At 35.0% G+C, this 20,701-nt stretch overlaps 1 protein-coding gene across 1 annotated transcript; it reads left to right on the top strand.

Annotated features, from left to right (window-relative positions):
• Positions 1-444: 444 nt before the first annotated feature.
• LOC130966010 (auxin efflux carrier component 2-like) lies at positions 445-4,513 on the top strand. The gene is made up of 6 exons (XM_057890755.1): positions 445-1,402; positions 1,693-1,921; positions 2,850-2,935; positions 3,028-3,185; positions 3,932-4,008; positions 4,321-4,513. Exons 1-6 carry the CDS (start codon positions 445-447, stop codon positions 4,385-4,387), a joined length of 1,575 nt encoding a protein of 524 aa, XP_057746738.1. The 3' UTR covers positions 4,388-4,513.
• The last annotated feature ends 16,188 nt before the right edge of the window (positions 4,514-20,701 follow it).

The following is a 20,701-nucleotide window of genomic DNA, read 5'->3' as shown; positions in this document are numbered from 1 at the left end:
TCTTCTCAACCTTGCTGATGTGTCACAACATTAATGAAATAGAATAAAAATTTTCATTTGTTTTAGAACACCTAAAAACTTCTCTATATACGTGCTGATCAACAACTGTCGCATTGTATCTATTGTAACATATATAGTTATGCACTTTATATTAATCAATTCATGCATATAAACACGCTTATGCTCACTTGTTTATACTCATATACATATATAGAGAGAGATCGAGCATGGAAAATCCATTCCTTCAAGAGAGACACGCTTATTCAGTTATTTTTCTTATTTATCTGAGAGAATGACATCGCTGTACATGAGTAAATATGTATATATTATTAGGTGACATAGTAAAGCAATATATGGTTACAATTTTTCAATGTAACATATAGTCGGCACCTTTCTAATTCATCTCTAATTTCATCAAATTTCAGGTCGTTGCCCTAAGTCGTTATGATCAAGGGGAAGGACATATACAATGTTATTGCAGGCATTGTGCCCTTGTACGTGGCCATGGTCTTAGGTTATGGCTCAGTTCGGTGGTGGAAGATCTTAACGCCGGAGCAATGCTCCGGCGTCAACCGTTTCGTGTCGATGTTCGCGGCCCCTTTCCTGGCATTTAAGTTCATATCGGCCAACAACCCTTACAAGATGAACTTCAAGTTCTTGGCGGGAGACTCGTTACAAAAGGTTTTCGTTATGGTTGTGCTTTATATATGGAATCTAACGAGATTCGGGAATATGGACACAGGCATAATTATCTATGCCCTTTTTGCTTTGCCTAATACCCTAGTCATGGGTATTCCCTTAATGGAAGCAATGTACGGAAAATTCTCTACACCTCTCATTACTCAAATTGTTGTCTTGCAAAGCGTCATATGGAACACCGTCTTGTTGATTCTGTTCGAGTATAGGGCGGCTAAAATCCTCATCCAAGAGCAATTTCCCGACAACACGGCCGCTATTGCCACAGTGACAATAGATCCGGACGTGGAGTCCCTAGGCGGGGAGCCCCTGCAAGCTGACACGGACGTGGGACATGACGGGAAGCTTCATGTGGTGGTGAGAAGATCAGCATCCGTATCATCTAATAATACATCTTACAAGTCTTTTGAATTGCCTTCCTCAGGCTTATCTAGGGCTTCTTCAAGTGTTAGTGAAATCCATTCTATTTACTCCGCTAGAGAAACCCCATTAAGATATCCAAGCTTTGAGAGTCCTCATATTATTAATTTGCCAAAAAGCATGTCCGTTGGTACTATTTTGGAAGAGGATTTGAAGAGGCCAAAGAAATTCTGGGGTGGAAGTCGCAAAAATAATAGTAGAGTTTCCTCTATTTGTACCAATGACGACAGTATTGGATCTTCTAACGGTGTTGTTGTTCTTCCACACCACAGTGCTGCCTCCAGAGGTAAATAATTAATCACAAACTATGTATTTTACTGGATGAAAATTTACTTGTAGTTATTTTTATATAAAGAAAATAGTTTTAAATTATTAGATAATTTAATATGTTTGATTAAATAGAAATATATAATCTTTAAGAGCCAACTTTACATGAAAATAATTACCCGTAAATTTTTATTCTTTTTACTTCTGTTTTGAAAAACTTTAAGTGAAAACTATATATCCCATTAAACTTTGATTCAATTTGTTATAGATAAATTCTTTAAACTGTATCTCTATTTCGTTTTTCATCAGATGAGCATGATGAATTGACTGAAACTAAAGAAAATTCGAGAAGTTCTTTAAGTGGGAGCTGGAAGAAGATGGAGAATATCGAAGAAAATGTTGAAAACAAGAAGAAACAAATGCCATCTGCGAGGGTCATGACGAAGCTCATTACAGTAATGGCTTATAGGAAGCTCTCATGGAACCCTAATACATGGGCAAGTGTTGTTGGCATCACGTGGTCCCTCATAGCATACAGGTATTTGCATAACTAACTACTAATTAAATCTATTGTTGGGCTTTTATTTGAATTTTATTTTACTTTTTAAAAACTTGTTTCTTAAATTTTAATATTAAGTGTCAAACAGTTTATGCTAATTTAGTCACCAAAAACAGTTCTAATTTAATAATAATTTTTTTTTATAAAATTGGAATTCTCAGATCGTGAAAAAGAAAAAGAAAAACCGTTTTCAATATGAAAAAGTATAAGGAAACAATAAAAATACTAAAAAATGTAAATAATAGATATATCAAATATTCAATTCAATAGTTATGCAGATGATTACGTTGATTCTTAGTTGGATGGTGGTTATTCCTTTTGATTCAGTTTACTCGTACATAGTTAACAATGGCTATATGTTCAATTCATTAGGTATACAGATAGTTATCCTAATGTTAAAATTTTGAAGATAATTTAGGAGTTAAATAATTTTTTATTTTATTGGGTCAATTATAAAACCTATTATTCATATTATTTACAAAATTTATTATCTACCTAACAACATCGTTTGAATTAAAACCATTACATTTTAAATAAAGCAAAAAAAGATGTCTTTTTATTTACTGCTTGGTTGCATAGTGAGTAGTGACTTTCTAATTGTTTAAAACCAAAACAAAAAGGTAAATCAAATATCATTTAAACAATTTATAATTTTAACCTTCTTAATTCTTTTATACAATACACTAATTTTATATTATCTGAAAATGATTTTTATTTTTATTTTTAAAATATATGTATGTATGTATATATCAAATTAAAAAAAATACTATTCAAGTCTTTAACTAACAATTAAAAAGTGCATATATTTTATATTGATAAATTGAAGTTCTAGCTAGTGATATTCAAGATTTACTAATAATATAATATATTTTTTTCCTTCATAAAAATATTGCTTATGCGCTTGTAGGTGTCACATCAAAATGCCGTCCATAATTGAAGGTTCCATTACAATAGTGTCAAATACCGGTTTGGGTATGGCTATGTTTAGTCTAGGTACTAATTATCTTACACCTTTAATTTCTTTACTTTCCTTTCTGCCATTATAAATGTGTTCAATTAAAATATTTAATTTTCTATATAAATAGGTCTATTCATGGCATTACAACCAAAGATCATTGCTTGTGGAAAAAAGTGGGCAGCGATTTCTATGGGTGTTAGGTTCTTGGCTGGTCCGGCACTGATTGCTGCAACCTCAGCACCAATTGGTATCCGTGGAGATCTTTTACGAGTTGAAATTATTCAGGTAACATGAAAATTCATCACTTTTAAGAGAAAATTACTGTTATTTGATTTTTTTAAGAAAATTAAAAATTAATTTTTATTTTAATATTTTTTTTGTTTAATTATTCTATCAATTTTTATAATTTTACTGAATTTTCAATTAAATTTTTATATTTTTTTTGTTCTTATACCATATTAAATTTTGTAATTAAGTTCTTATCGTAACAAAAATGATAAAATTGACAAAATATTCCGTTAAACAAACTAAATATGCCTAACACTTTACTGAATATTTTGTATAGTTTAATTAACAGAATATTCCGTTAATTTCAACGTTTTTGTCACGGTAGGAGCTTACTTACAAAATCTAATATAATATAGGGACCTAATTGAAAATTCGGTGAAATTATAGAAACTAACAAAATAATTAAACATTCTTTTTTTAAAAAAAAAACTTTGAAAATATTTCTTTTGGGTTTTTATGTTGATTAAAAATTATTTCCATTATAATTATTTTGTAAAATTTATATAATATTCTAAAAATATTTTACTCAAAATAGTGTTTTTTACTTTTTTTTTAACTATGTTGCATAAACAAAAATATCAATTACTAATTAGTTATGGTATCATAAAAAAATTTACTTATAATTTTTAAATAAGTTTGATTATTTTTTTAAAAATATTTTAATTGTAGTTGGATTATTTAATTAAAAAATATATGAAATAATATATATAGGGACGATTATGATGGCGTGTATGATTTTGCAGGCTGCTCTACCCCAAGGTATCATTCCCTTTATATTTGCTAAAGAATACAATCTTTATCCAGATATCTTCAGTACTGCGTAAGTTTTGTTTTGTTTTGTTTTGTTTTCCACCTTTACCTTTACTCATTAGCGTTAGATTAATAAAATTGAAACATCAGAATATTGATGTATTCAACATAATTAATGTATAAATACGTTATCTTTTAGATATACCAATACATCAAATACTTATTAATGGATCAAAGTATTAATAGTTTGCATCTGTTTTAAAAAAAGAAAATCTAAGTAACCAATGGTTTTTTAATTAGCCAATATTTAATCATCTAATTTATAAAAAAAAGTGATCAACGTCAACAACGATTCTAATTATACGATTCACCAATTTTGCAGGGTTATCTTCGGAATGGTGGTTGCATTGCCCGTAACAATAATATACTACGTGCTTCTTGGGCTTTAATTAATATTTGGGAAGTTAACCAATATATATATTCAATCCAGATTGTTCATGAGTTCGTTGCTAACGCTAAAATGGCTAGAATCGATGCAACGAAACATGCATGGGATTGTTTTTTACATGTCATGGATTTAATTTTTTGTATTAATTCATTCTAATGCAATTATTTTTGTTTTTTCTATGTGGGTAAACTATTAATATAATATCTGAACATTTACAATTTTATAAAAATAATTTTTGAAGATGTGAACGAAAAATAAATTCTTAAATAATTTAAAAATATAATAAAAATAATTAATAAATATTATATTTTTATAAGTGATAAAAAATCATCCATATTTAACAAATGATTTTATTTATTTTTTATCCGAATTTTTATAATAATATTTAAATAAATATTTAAAAAATACAAAAATAATAAAATTAATACTAACGAAGTTAGTACTAACAATAATATTATACTATAGGTGTATATATACTTATATATCTTAATTTTTATTATTAACAAGACACATTTTGAAGAGGAAAAGTCTAGGGGGCCAGCAGTTTTATTGAATTTTGGCCAGCATGTAACCAGCAGAGGAATGTGAGCCATTGGATGAAATCTCACACCAATCTCACACCATCAAATCATCATTGATGGCTAGTTAATGGCTAACAATCACAAAAATTGCTGGCCCCTAGCATTACTCATAACAATAATAATTATTGCTGTTGTTCATCTATTAAAATTAAGACTGCTATTGTAAAGAAAAAACCAACTTTACTAACACATAGGTGCACATCGCCAGCACTTAATTCTACACGATGAGGACATCTATTTTGATTGTAGTCTTCGCCTTCACAAAGTCTGCAAAGTCTAGAACTATGCATATTACGCATATTCATTTCATTCAAAAAGTGTATTATTTTGGGACGTTCTTTGAAAATTCGTTTTAAGTGTGGATCAAGTATATGTCTTAGTTTTTGATATACCGACTATATTATTAGATTTTCTAATGACTTAAACCGTGTTTTATACATCTTTTTTTTTTTTATCTCATTCATTCTATATACCTCATAAACATATTGTTGTCAATCAAATCGTTAGTAAATTTTCTTTATTGTATTAATTCATTCTAATGCAGTTATTTTTATTTTTTCTATCTGGGTAAACTATTAATATAGTACCTAAAAATTTATAATTTCACATAAATAATTTTTAAAAATGTGAACGAAAAATAAGTCTTTAAATAATTCAAAAATATAATAAAAATAATTAATAAATATTATATATTTTATAAGTCACAAACAAATTTTTTATATTTAGCAAATGATTTTATTTATTTTATTCAAATTTTTATAATAATATTTAAATAAATATTTAAAAATACAAAAATAATAGAATTAATACTAACAATAATATTATAGTTGTAACAATAATATTATATTATAGTTGTATATATACTTGTATAACTTAATTTTTATTATTAACTAGTGTATGTTTTCGTATCCTGTACGAAATAATACATAAAATTATATAAAAAATTTTATTAAAAAATTAAATAAAATATATAATAATTATTATTATAAATATTTTACAAAATTATAATTAAAATCAAATTTTTAGGATTTTAATATTAAAATATTAAAAATATTAGTATTTGTCTTAATCAATTTGAGTTTGTTGAGTGATTATCTCACTCGTCCGCTTAAACAACTATTAGGAATTAGAATCTCGCTTTGTGTGTGTAGCAATCTATTGGCTAACAGTAAATCCTTAATAAATGGAGCATCAATACGTGTGGTTAGACTTGGCAGGAGTACCCGAATACGCGGGTACCCGACCCGTCCAAACCCGGTTGGGGAGGGTAATAACTTGACCCGAATCGGGGCAGATTTTGCTCAGACAGGGCATGGTCGGGTTTAAGGTATACCCGCCCCGGATATATACATATAAATACTTTTTAGGAATTAGGATTTGTCTCACATTACAGATTCAGTGATTCTTATACAACTTCAGTCCATACTCTATAGCCATCCAAGAGAAACCCAGTCATCTTTACCCAAAATCTTCTTCACAAAAAACCTCATAGCTCCCGTCATTGTCATTGCTGAGCCCATCGCCGCCTACCCCTTCACAGCTCATGTCGCCATCGATGCTTATCACGTTACCGTCGTTGTTGAGTCTATCACCACCTTTCTCCTACCGAGTCCCTTTTTTCTCGGTAAATTCCTCTCTCTCTCACACACACACACAGACACACATTATGAGTCTCTGTCAAGTTCTTCTCTTCTTTTTCCACAAACTCATCACTTAGTCGCCATCGCTATGAGCCCGGGCGTTGTCGTTGCAGTTTCATTTGAGTCTGTCACTGAATAAAATAGAATTTTTATTTAAGTTGGACCAGTTGGAAATAGGCATGCATGAGATCATTTTTGCATGTAATTTCTGAATTTTCTCATCTAAATTTGATCTATGTGGTTGAGCATTTTAGTATGGCAATCATCATGCTTTCGTAGCGACACTAATGTGATAAAAGTTGCAGTAATTTCATAACTAATAATGAGACAGACCAGATTATTAAAGTAGTCAGGGAAATAACATTCAGATGTGCGCATAAAATTTATAAAATGTGATTATTTCAGGAAAATATATATGTATAGTCCAAGTGCAAGATTGTTAGAAAATTATTATTTCTTAATATATTTATGGGCAATACATATATTAATTATAACAGAAAAGCTCTACATCCATGTAAATAATTCATCCAAGTTATCCAAGTTCCTTTTCCCAGACGCGCCTCCCCCATCCCCTCACTCGTTTGTTATACACGCGCCACATATAATGCAAACCTTCTCTGCTACGTGATAAACCTTTGCTCAACGTAAAGCTTCTGCTGCAACCTAAACTTTCTTCTCTGCTCACGTTTTCATTCTTCTTCTTCTCTGCTTGCATTCTTCTTCTTCAACGTAATAAGTTTCGTCGTTCTCCTCTATTCGCGTTTTCTTTATTGTTCTTCTTCTTCTTCTCTGCTCGCGTACTTCCTTATTGATCTGCATCGACTTCAATGTAATAAGCTTCGTCATTCTTCTTCTTCTTCGTTTTGTTCTTTGATATTCACTTCTCAATTGAAACAATGAATGATTCAAGTTTAAATCAGTTGAATGAGAACGATTTGGATTATTGTTCTGAAACGAATCATGCTAATGAGGTTTGGATTATTCAATTTTTAATCGAATTGAATTGAATGCAATTGTTAATTTTATTTGAATTGAATTCAATGGACGTAGGTGTTTTTGAATTTGAATTGAATTGAATTAAATTGATGATATCTAAATTGTAGACAGAGGTGTTTTGAATTTGATTTTGTATAATGAATTATGTTTCGTTCACTCAGTATTATACAATTATTTCACTACAAGTACGTGTTTTGGTTCGTTGTGCAAAAAACTTTTTGAATTTGATTTTATATATTGGATTATGTTTTGTTCACTCAGTACTATAGCATTATTTCACCATAACTACGTATTCGGTTCGTTATGCAGAAAGGAGTTTGAATTTGAATATATATAATAGATTATGTTTCGTTCACTGAGTATTAAATAATTGTTTCACCATAATGACATTTTTGGTTCATTATGCAGATAAAGTGTGTTGTGGATGAAAAATTTGTCCCAAAGATGGGGATGATTTTCAAGATACTAGAAGAACCTAGAAAGTTCTACAAACATTATTCCAAACTTGCTAGTTTTTTGTTTTTGATATTAACTTTTGTGAAATTCTTTATTCAAAAGTTACTTTTTCTTTATTCAATAGTCAATTTATTGTGCTATGTCAGAGAGTTCAGGTGTTTCTAAAACTGAATACTAATAGAAACATGTTTTTATAATTAGCTCTCTGCTATATTGATATATGCAATTCTTTCTGTTCATCCAGTATATTAATTTGGTTCCCTGTATTTTTTGGGGTTCTTAATGTCTTGATAAATACCCTAATTCCATTCACTGTGAACCTGAAACAAAACAGTAGCCAGACAGTTCCAACAGATATATAAATTAACATCTCAGACTGACGGGACAAGGAATAATCCATCTTGAATCAGATAAAAATACTAACATTAGATATATACATTGATATTAAGATTAGATATATAGATTTACATTTACATTAATATTCACATGAATATATTGAAAGAAGCATTGTTTGCTTTTTAAAACAAGATAAACAAAATATTGTTAATTGTAACACTCTAATAATCAAATCCTTATACTCGAGTCATAAGTCAATGATAATAAGGTGGTACAACTCGCAAGGGGGATTTTTAATACATAGTTATAAGTACAATTGAAAGGAGTATTAATCGAGAAGTCTGAAAAGAGTAAAAATAAAATCGCGAAGTCATATCACTCACGTATTGACAACTAAAAGATAAAGCATGAAGTCGAAAGCGATGTATAGATAAAGACATAAAGGAGAGTAAGAGAATGACGTTATATAGATATATAACATAAGTAAATAGCCACTAGTCACGACTCACAAAGTTTAGACCGGCTAGGGTATAGTATGAAAGTAGTTGACAACCGTATCTCCTAAGTTCTCCCAAATTCATATAAGAGACTCTATAGGCAAGTTCAAAAGAGTTCAATACATAATATAAGCTTTTCAAAATAAAGATGGAGAGATTCTAAGCAAAATATAAAGTAGAGAATTATAAAGATCGTCGTCATCTCTCAGATGAACCATAGCTCACTTCTGAGCACCTTGGACCTGTATCTGAAAAACAAGAGATATATATAGAATGAGAACCCGCGACCCATGGGTTCCAGTACGGTAAAAGTGCCAAATAAATACGATGCATTGTAATAAAAACTCACTAAGCATCCTACACTTCCTTTCACCCAATATCCATCCTATATTCTCGCTAATCCATAAATAGGCAACTGTCATAAGGGAATGCTAAATCTAATTCCTCTTTCGCTTGCTTTCCAACTTTCTAACTCTCCAACAAATCAGAATCAGAATCATAAGCCAAACCCATCACCAGTTATTCTGTCTCAGTAATTCTATATCATTACCGCATATCCTCACCTAGAGCAAGTGAAATTACTTCACTGCATTTATACCCAGGGAGTTCAAATTATCTCATACAATAATCATCATCATTATTCAATCACATCATCAACTCATCTCATCAAGAACAACCCTCAGCGTCAACCGACGCCAGCATGAGGGACCTCTCAGTTGTACAAACACAAGCAATACAGGCAAGTAATACACAATAAGGTACAAGTAGAACAAGTAGCACATAATCAAGTAACATAGCATATATGATATAGCAATCCAAAACAAATAGCAAACCCAAACAAGTCAAACATATGCAAATGATGTATGCATGCCCTATGGCTGATGATATCATCTGTCGGTTATCAAGCCAACCCAACGTGTCTGGTAGCTAACCCGGGCATAGTCTCTCTGTTGTGCATTAATATCATTAGAGGGAATACGTGCCCTATCACTATTAGAGGGTATATATGTGTCCTGTCACCATTAGAGGGTATATGTGCCATGTCACCATTAGAGAGTATCGGTGTCCTGTCACCCTTACAACCAGAGAGAAAACACAAGCATACTCACATTCAATATTTTCCATCATTATTCATTTACCACATTCATTCATTAATCATATATGCATCTCCGGCATACTCGCCATATGTTAAAGCTTCCTCAATCAATTATCATTGTTATAAAATCTCAAACATTAACCTGGAGCAAGCGGGACAAACCACAACCCTTACTACTACCCAGGTATCACAAATACACATTCATTCATAATCACTCTTCATTATTACCAATTTTAAAACAATGACCCGGAGCAAGCGGGACGAACCACGACCCTTGCTACTACCCAGGTATCACAGACATACATTCATTCAAAACTTCACAATTAAACTCATTCATCAAAATTCTCCTTCCCCATCTCATACTCGGAGCAAGTGGACAAAGCCACTGCCTACTACCCAGGGGTCACACGTCATATTCATTTTTAAATCATCATTTCTGCACTTCCTCAATCACAATTCATTACTCCAAGTCTTCCTTCATCAACAAGTTGTCACATTTCCTAACTTCTTCTCATTACTAGGCATACTATAAAAATTTAGGACTTAAAGGATGAAAATGGAGGCTTAGAAGTCTGAAATTTGGCTTTAAAAACTCAAAAATCACTTTTTTGCTGAAAATGGGATCACGCATGTGCGTCGCCCACGCGCACGCATGGGAAGCGAAGAAAAGATGCGCACGCATGAGAAGTAGAGAGGTAGGGTGACGTGTGCGCATCAGCCACGCGTATGCATGGATGCGTTTTGTGCTCCTCACACAAAACCAGCACGCTACCATCACAACTCTCTGGAATTTATACCACGCACCTGCATCAATACAGCGACGCATACGCGTTGGCCAGGCACACGCGTGAGAGAGTAAAAATCGTGAGTGACGCATGCGCGTCGGCCATGCGTGCGCGTCGGAGTACGTTTTACCAAAAATTTTACTAAGTTTAAAAAGCTGCAGGATTACATTTTTAAACCCCAAACTTCCGTCGGGCATAACTTTTTCGTTTCAAATCATTTTCCACCCGTTCTTCAAATGGCATAAACATCTCGGATCCAATTTTATTTCTAAACAATTTTGATACAAATCAGGGATTCAGAGACCAAGTTATGCTCCGTCAAAGTAGACCAAAATCACAACTTTCATAAAAACCAATAAAAACTAAATTTTCAACACAAACCAATTTCAAGCCTTTTCAAAACCAACCAAAACTTACCAAAATCAACCTCAAGCCTCCTCAACTCATATTTTCAACATTCTCATTAAATTTACAATCCACCAATCCACCATTTTGACCAATCTCAATCAAATAACTCAATTTCAAACAAAATATCATATCATATATTTCATTCCACATCTCAAGTTCTAACAATACCAATTCCATCTACCCCCAATACATATAAATCCATGTTATCATATACAACTCACATACATTATCAACAAAAACATCAATTCCTTTCTCAAAACCAATAACCACATAATCCATACAATCCCTTGTAACCAAATAACAACAATCACAATTCCATTCAATCTCATATGACATCACACAATACACACATCACTTATCTTCCTTACCTCTTTCTGGCCTCTGGCCCAAGATTCACGGCCTTTGGCCCAAATTCACAATTTAAATGCATATTCCACAAACTAATATTCATTATCCAATTTATCAATTTCTCAACATACCAAACATACAAATTCACACAATTCTCAACCCAATCATTAATTTATATTGCATATCAACTATATATTTTAGTACCAACCATTTACACAATCCAAACTTAATCCTAGGGCATCTAGCCTAGGAATTCTCATCACACCGCAAGATACTTAAATAAAACTTAAACCGTACCTCTTAGAGCCAAACTAATTGAGCCTCTTCTTTGAAAGTCTCCACCAATCCTTAGCTCCAAGCCTCACCAAAGCCCCACAAGCAATATCAACCTCCCAATTATGCACCAAAATCACCCAATACTCTAACATAATCAATTTTCACACTTATAATCAACCTAGGATTCATGAAATTGATAATACACAAGGGTTAGAGGGTTCCTTACCTTAACCCACAAAATTGGTTGATGAAATTCACCAATGGCTCATACTAGAGCACTCTTAAATAATCAAAATCATAAAATTACTCAATACCCATAACCATACTCAAATTTAAGGAGAAAACGAGAAATGGGCAAAGGACAGTAAAATACTGGTGCACGAAATTGTTATCATCAATGGCGCCATCAACATGGTACGCTCAATTGCAATCTCAACTCTTTATCACAACTTCGCACAACTAACCAGCAAGTGCACTGGGTCGTCCAAGTAATAAACCTTACGCGAGTAAGGGTCGATGCCACGGAGATTGTTGGTATGAAGCAAGCTATGGTCATCTTGTAAATCTTAGTCAGGCAGATTCAAATGGTTATGAATGATATATGAATAAAGCATAAAGATAGAGATACTTATGTAATTCATTGGTGAGAATTTCAGATAAGCGAATGGAGATGCTTTGTCCCTTCCGTCTCTCTGCTTTCCTACTGTCTTCATCCAATCCTTCTTACTCCTTTCCATGGCAAGCTGTATGTTGGGCATCACCGTTGTCAGTGGCTACAATCCCGTCCTCTCAGTGAAAATGTTCAACACACCCTGTCACGGCACGGCTAATCATCTGTCGGTCCTCAATCAGGTTGGAATAGAATCCATTGATTCTTTTGCGTCTGTCACTAACGCCCAGCCTTCAGGTGTTTGAAGCTCGTCACAGTCATTCAATCATTGAATCCTACTCAGAATACCACAGACAAGGTTTAGACCTTCCAGATTCTCTTGAATGCCGCCATCAATTCTAGCTTATACCACGAAGATTCCGATTAAGGAATCTAAGAGATAAACATTCAAGCCTTGTTTGCTTGTAGAACGGGAGTGGTTGTCAGGCACGCGTTCATAAGTGAGAATGATGATGAGCGTCACATAATCATCACATTCATCAAGTTCTTGAGTGCGAATGAATATCTTGGAATAAGAACAAGCTGAATTGAATAGAAGAACAATAGTAATTGCATTAATACTCGAGGTACAGCAGAGCTCCACACCTTAATCTATGGTGTGTAGAAACTCCACCGTTGAAAATACATAAGAACAAAAGTGATCATTGGCTTCGGTCCCAGAGAGGGAACCAGAAGAACCAAGATGAAAATACAATAGTAAAAGGTCCTATTTGTAGAGAACTAGTAGCCTAGGGTTTACAGAAATGAGTAAATGACATAAAAATCCACTTCCGGGCCCACTTGGTGTGTGCTTGAGCTGAGCATTAAAGCATTTTCATGTAGAGACTTCTCTTGGAGTTAAACGCCAGCTTTTGTGCCAGTTTGGACATTTAACTCCCATTCTTGTGCCAGTTCCGGCGTTTAACGTCGGGCAGTTTTGAGCTGATTTGGAACGCCAGTTTGGGCCATCAAATCTCGGGCAAAGTATGGACTATTATACATTGCTGGAAAGCCCAGGATGTCTACTTTCCAACGTAGTTGAGAGCTCGCCATGGGCTTCTGTAGCTCCAGAAAATCCACTTCGAGTGCAGGGAGGTCAGAATCCAACAGCATCTGCAGTCCTTTTCAGCCTCTGAATCAGATTTTTGCTCAGGTCCCTCAATTTCAGCCAGAAAATACCTAAAATCACAGAAAAACACACAAACTCATAGTAAAGTCCAGAAAAGTGAATTTTAACTAAAAAATAATAAAAATATAATAAAAACTAACTAAAACATACTAAAAACATAGCCAAAAAGCGTATAAATTATCCGCTCATCACAACACCAAACTTAAATTGTTGCTTGTCCCCAAGCAACTGAAAATCAAATAAGATAAAAAGAAGAGAATATGCAATGAATTCCAAAAACATCTATGAAGATCAGTATTAATTAGATGAGCGGGGCTTTTAGCTTTTTGCCTCTGAATAGTTTTGGCATCTCACTATATCCTTTGAAATTCAGAATGATTGGCTTCTATAGGAACTCAGAATCCAGATAGTGTTATTAATTCTCCTAGTTAAGTATGATGATTCTTGAACACAGCTACTTTATGAGTCTTGGTCGTGGCCCAAAGCACTCTGTCTTCCAGTATTACCACCGGATACACACATGCCACAGACACATAATTGGGTGAACCTTTTCAGATTGTGACTCAGCTTTGCTAGAGTCCCCAATTAAAGGTGTCCAGGGTTCTTAAGCACACTCTTTTTGCCTTGGATCACAACTTTATTTCTTTCTTTTTCTTTCTTTTTCTCTTTTTTTTTCTTTTTTTTTTGTATTCACTGCTTTTTCTTGCTTCAAGAATCATTTTTATGATTTTTCAGATCCTCAGTAACATGTCTCCTTTTTCATTATTCTTTCAAGAGCCAACCATTCATGAACAACAAATTCAAAAGACATATGCACTGTTTAAGCATACATTCAGAAAACAAAAGTATTGCCGCCACATCAAAATAATTAATCTGTTATAAAATTCAAAATTCATGCAATTCTTCTCTTTTTCAATTAAGAACGTTTTTCATTTAAGAAAGGTGATGGATTCATAGGACATGCATAACTTTAAGTCATAGACACTAAGACACTAATGATCACAAGACACAAACATAGATAAACATAAGCATGATTTTTCGAAAAACAGAAAAATAAAGAACAAGGAAATTAAAGAACGGGTCCACCTTAGTGATGGCGGCTTGTTCTTCCTCTTGAAGATCTTATGGAGTGCTTGAGCTCCTCAATGTCTCTTCCTTGCCTTTGTTGCTCCTCTCTCATGATTCTTTGATCTTCTCTAATTTCATGGAGGAGGATGGAATGTTCTTGGTGCTCCACCCTTAATTGTCCCATGTTGGAACTCAATTCTCCTAGGGAGGTGTTGATTTGCTCCCAATAGTTTTGTGGAGGAAAGTGCATCCCTTGAGGCATCTCAGGGATTTCATGATGAGTGGGATCTCTTGTTTGCTCCATCCTTTTCTTGGTGATGGACTTGTCTTCATCAATGGGGATGTCTCCCTCTATGTCAACTCCAACTGAATAACAGAGGTGACAAATGAGATGAGGAAAGGCTAATCTTGCCAAGGTAGAGGACTTGTCCGCCACCTTATAAAGTTCTTGGGCTATAACCTCATGAACTTCTACTTCCTCTCCGATCATGATGCTATGAATCATGATGGCCCGGTCTAGAGTAACTTCAGACCGGTTGCTAGTGGTATCCATGAGGACTTGGTCCAACCTTTGATCAAAGTTGACCCTTTTTGAGTTTCAAAGGGACCTCAGGGATCACCTTCTTCTTGGCCACAACTTCATAGAAGTGGTCTTGATGCACCCTTGAGATGAATCTCTCCATCTCCCATGACTCGGAGGTGGAAGCTTTTGCCTTCCCTTTCCTCTTTCTAGAGGTTTCTCCGGCCTTGGATGCCATAAATGGTTATGGAAAAACAAAAAGCAATGCTTTTACCACACCAAACTTAAAAGGTTTGCTCGTCCTCGAGCAAAAGAAGAAAGAAGAGAGTAGAAGAAGAAGAAATAGAGGAGATGGATGGATGTGAGTGGTGAAGAGAATAGTGGGATTTGATAGGTGAGGGGTTTTTGGGGAAGAGGTGTTGAGGTGATTAGGGAATGGGTGAAGAAGAAGAGAGAGGGTGGTGGGGTAGGTGGGGATCCTGTGGGGTCCACAGATCCTGAGGTGTCAAGAAAAAGTCATCCCTGCACCAAGTGGCGAGCAAAAATGCTCTCTATGCCAATTCTGGCGTTAAACGCCGGGCTGGTGCCCCTTTCTGGCGTTTAACGCCAACTTCTTGCCCTTTCCTGGCGTTTAACGCCAATCTGGTGCCCCTTTCTGGCGTTAAATGCCCAGAATGGTGCCAGACTGGGCGTTAAACGCCCATTTGCTGCCCCTTACTGGCGTTTAAACGCCAGCAGGTTCTTCCTCCAGGGTGTGCTGTTTTTCTTTCTGTTTTTCATTCTATTTTTGCTTTTTCAATTGATTTTGTGACTTTCCATGATCATCAACCTACAAAAAACATAAAATAACAAAGGAAAATATATAAAATATAACATTGGGTTGCCTCCCAACAAGCGCTTCTTTAATGTCAGTAGCTTGACAGAGGGCTCTCATGGAGCCTCACAGATACTCAGAGCAATATTGGAACCTCCCAACACCAAACTTAGAGTTTGAATGTGGGGGTTCAACACCAAACTTAGAAGTTGGTTGTGGCCTCCCAACACCAAACTTAGAGTTTGACTGTGGGGGCTCTGTTTGACTCTGTTTTGAGAGAAGCTCTTCATGCTTCCTCTCCATGGTGACAGAGGGATATCCTTGAGCCTTAAACACAAAGGATTCTTCATTCACTTGAATGATCAATTCTCCTCTGTCCACATCAATCACAGCCTTTGTTGTGGCTAGGAAGGGTCTGCCAAGGATGATGGATTCATCCATGCACTTCCCAGTCTCTAGGACTATGAAATCAGCAGGGATGTAATGGTCTTCAATCTTCACCAAAACATCTTCTACAAGTCCATAAGCTTGTCTTCTTGAGTTATCTGCCATCTCTAGTGAGATTCTTGCAGCTTGTACCTCAAAGATTCCTAGCTTCTCCATTACAGAGAGAGGCATGAGGTTTACACTTGACCCTAAGTCACACAGAGCCTTCTTAAAGGTCATGGTGCCTATGGTACAAGGTATTGAAAACTTCCCAGGATCTTGTCTCTTTTGAGGTAATCTCTGCCTAGACAAGTCATCCAGTTCTTTGGTGAGCAAAGGGGGTTCATCCTCCCAAGTTTCATTACCAAATAACTTGTCATTTAGCTTCATGATTGCTCTAAGGTATTTAGCAACTTGCTCTTCAGTGGCATACTCATCCTCTTCAGAGGAAGAATACTCATCAGAGCTTATGAATGGCAGAAGTAAATCCAATGGAATCTCTATGGTCTCAGTGTGAGCCTCAGATTCCCATGGTTCCTCATTAGGGAACTCATTGGAGGCCAGTGGACATCCATTGAGGTCTTCCTCAGTGGCGCTCACTGCCTCTTCATCCTCTCCAAGTTTGGCCATGTTGATGGCCTTACATTCTCCTTTTGGATTTTCTTCTGTATTGCTTGGAAGAGTACTAAGAGGGAGTTCAGTAATTTTCTTGCTCAGCTGACCCACTTGTGCCTCCAAATTCCTAATGGAGGACCTTGTTTCAGTCATGAAACTTTGAGTGATTTTGATTAGATCAGAGACCATGGTTGCTAAGTCAGAGTTGTTCTGCTTAGAATTCTCTGTCTGTTGCTGAGAAGATGATGGAAAAGGCTTGCCATTGCTAAACCTGTTTCTTCCACCATTATTATTGTTGAAACCTTGTTGAGGTCTCTGTTGATCCTTCCATGAGAGATTTGGATGATTTCTCCATGAAGAATTATAGGTGTTTCCATAGGGTTCTCCCATGTAATTCACCTCTTCCATTGAAGGGTTCTCAGGATCATAAGCTTCTTCTTCAGATGAAGCGTCCTTAGTACTGCCTGGTGCAGCTTGCATTTCAGACAGACTTTGAGAAATCAAATTGACTTGCTGAGTCAATATTCTGTTCTGAGCCAATATGGCATTCAGAGTATCAATCTCAAGAACTCCTTTCTTCTGATTTGTCCCATTGTTCACAGGATTCCTTTCAGAAGTGTACATGAATTGGTTATTTGCAACCATTTCAATTAGTTCTTGAGCTTCTGTAGGCGTCTTCTTCAGATGAAGAGATCCTCCAGCAGAACTATCCAAAGACATCTTGGACAGTTCAGACAGACCATCATAGAAAATACCTATGATGCTCCATTCAGAAAGCATATCAGAGGGACACTTTCTGATCAATTGTTTGTATCTTTTCCAAGCTTCATAGAGGGATTCTCCTTCCTTCTGTCTGAAGGTTTGGACTTCCACTCTAAGCTTACTCAATTTTTGAGGTGGAAAGAACTTTGCCAAGAAGGCATTGACTAGCTTTTCCCAAGAGTTCAGGCTTTCTTTAGGTTGTGAGTCCAACCAAATTCTAGCTCTATCTCTTACAGCAAAAGGGAATAGCATAAGTCTGTAGACCTCAGGGTCAACCTCATTGGTCTTGACAGTGTCACAGATTTGCAAGAATTCAGCTAAAAATTGATGAGGATCTTCCAATGGAAGTCCATGGAACTTGCAATTCTGTTGCATTAGAGAAATTAATTGAGGCTTAAGCTCAAAGTTGTTTGCTCCAATGGCAGGGATAGAGATGCTTCTCCCATAGAAGTCGGGAGTAGGTGCAGTAAAGTCACCCAGCACCTTCCTTGCATTGTTGGCATTGTTGTTGTTTTCGGCTGCCATGGGTTCTTCTTGTTTGAAGATTTCTGTTAGGTCCTCTACAGAGAGTTGTGCCTTAGCTTCTCTTAGCTTTCGCTTCAAGGTCCTTTCAGGTTCAGGGTCAGGCTCAACAAGAATACTTTTGTCCTTGCTCCTGCTCATATGAAAGAGAAAAGAACAAGAAAATATGGAATCCTCTATGTCACAGTATAGAGATTCCTTGAGGTGTCAGAGGAAAAGAAAAATAGAAGAAATAAGTAGAGATTCGAACTTATTAAGAAAGATGGAGTTTCGAATTCTGCATTAAGGAATAGTGTTAGTCCATAAATAGAAGGATGTGAGAAGAGGGGAAGAAATTTTCGAAAACAAAGTAAGAGATTTTAAAAACATTTTGAAAAATAGAAATTGATTTTCGAAAACTAAGATTGGAAAAGAAATCAAGTGATTTTTGAAAAAGATTTTGAAATTAGAAATCAAAAAGATATGATTGAAAACTATTTTGAAAAAGATGTGATTAAAAAGATATGATTGAAAAGTTATGGTTTTAAAAAGATATGATTGAAAAGATATGATTTGAAAAACAATTTAAAAAGATTTGATTTTAAAAATTAATGACTTGGCTAACAAGAAAAGATATGATTCAAACATTAAACCTTTCTCAACAGAAAAGGCAACATACTTGAAATGTTGAATCAAATCATTAATTAATAGCAAGTATTTTTGAAAATGGAAAGAAATTGATTTTGAAAAAGATTTGATTGAAAAGATTTTATTTGAAAAAGATTTGATTTTGAAAAATGTTTTGAAAACTTGAAAAAAATTTGAATTGAAAACAGAATCTTCCCTCTTGTGCCATCCTGGCATTAAACGCCCAGAATGGTGCACATTCTGGTGTTTAACGCCCAAAGCACTACCCTTTTGGGTGTTAAACACCCAGCCAGGCACCCTGGCTGGCGTTTAAATGCCAATTTGCCCTTCTTCACTGGGCGTTTTGAACGCCCAGCTTTTTTTGTATAATTCCTCTGCTGTATATTCTGAATCTTCAATTCTCTGTATTATTGACTTGAAAAGACACAAATTAAAAATTTTTTTGGATTTTTAATAATGAGGAATAATCAAAATGCAACTAAAATCAAATAACAATGCATGCAAGACACCAAACTTAGTAGTTTGTATACTACTGACACTAACAAAATGAGAATACATATAACAAAACACTCAAGTCAAGAGAATTCAAAGATCAGAGCAAGGAAATCATCAAGAACATCTTGAAGATCACTTAAGACACATGAATGTATGCAAGAAGAACAGAAACATGCAATTGACACCAAACTTAAAATGAGACACTAGACTCAACATAAAATATTTTTGGTTTTTATGATTTTGTAATTTTTTTGGATTTTTCGAAAATTAAGTGGAAAAAGAAAATAAAGATATCAAAATTCTTAATGAGAATTCCAGGAATCATGCAATGTTAGTCTAAAGCTTCAGTCTAAAGAAATTAGACATGGCTAGCCAAGCTTCAGCAGGACATTGCATTCAAGAGCTAAATTGATGAGAATCAATCAGCTTTGGTGATGATAAGAACATCACCTTGAAACACTAGAATTCATTATTAAGAACTCTGAAAAATACCTAATCTAAGCAACAAGATGAACCGTCAGTTGTCCATACTCAACAATCCCCGGCAACGGCGCCAAAAACTTGGTGCACGAAATTGTGATCATCAATGGCGCCATCAACATGGTACGCTCAATTGCAATCTCAACTCTTTATCACAACTTCGCACAACTAACCAGCAAGTGCACTGGGTCGTCCAAGTAATAAACCTTACGCGAGTAAGGGTCGATCCCACGGAGATTGTTGGTATGAAGCAAGCTATGGTCATCTTGTAAATCTTAGTCAGGCAGATTCAAATGGTTATGAATGATATATGAATAAAGCATAAATATAGAGATACTTATGTAATTCATTGGTGAGAATTTCAGATAAGCGAATGGAGATGCTTTGTCCCTTCCGTCTCTCTGCTTTCCTACTGTCTTCATCCAATCATTCTTACTCCTTTCCATGGCAAGCTGTATGTTGGGCATCACCGTTGTCAGTGGCTACAATCCCGTCCTCTCAGTAAAAATGTTCAACGCACCCTGTCACGGCACGGCTAATCATCTGTCGGTCCTCAATCAGGTTGGAATAGAATCCATTGATTCTATTGCGTCTGTCACTAACGCCCAGCCTTCAGGTGTTTGAAGCTCGTCACAGTCATTCAATCATTGAATCCTACTCAGAATACCACAGACAAGGTTTAGACCTTCCGGATTCTCTTGAATGCCGCCATCAATTCTAGCTTATACCACGAAGATTTCGATTAAGGAATCCAAGAGATAAACATTCAAGCCTTGTTTGCTTGTAGAA

This window comes from Arachis stenosperma, chromosome 3 (assembly GCF_014773155.1).
Source record: "Arachis stenosperma cultivar V10309 chromosome 3, arast.V10309.gnm1.PFL2, whole genome shotgun sequence".
Classification (NCBI taxonomy): domain Eukaryota; kingdom Viridiplantae; phylum Streptophyta; class Magnoliopsida; order Fabales; family Fabaceae; genus Arachis; species Arachis stenosperma.
The sequence above is the reverse complement of the archived record's forward strand: the minus strand, read 5'-3'. Positions and strand labels throughout refer to the sequence as shown.

What these genes read in the sequence shown, in the direction of transcription:
- LOC130966010 (XM_057890755.1), top strand. Translation starts at nt 445, where the DNA reads ATGATCAAGGGGAAGGACATATACAATGTTATTGCAGGCATTGTGCCC. An exon ending in CCACAGTGCTGCCTCCAGAG is followed by an intron (nt 1,403 to 1,692) that starts GTAAATAATTAA and finishes GTTTTTCATCAG; the next exon opens with ATGAGCATGATGAATTGACT. An exon ending in TGGTCCCTCATAGCATACAG is followed by an intron (nt 1,922 to 2,849) that starts GTATTTGCATAA and finishes ATGCGCTTGTAG; the next exon opens with GTGTCACATCAAAATGCCGT.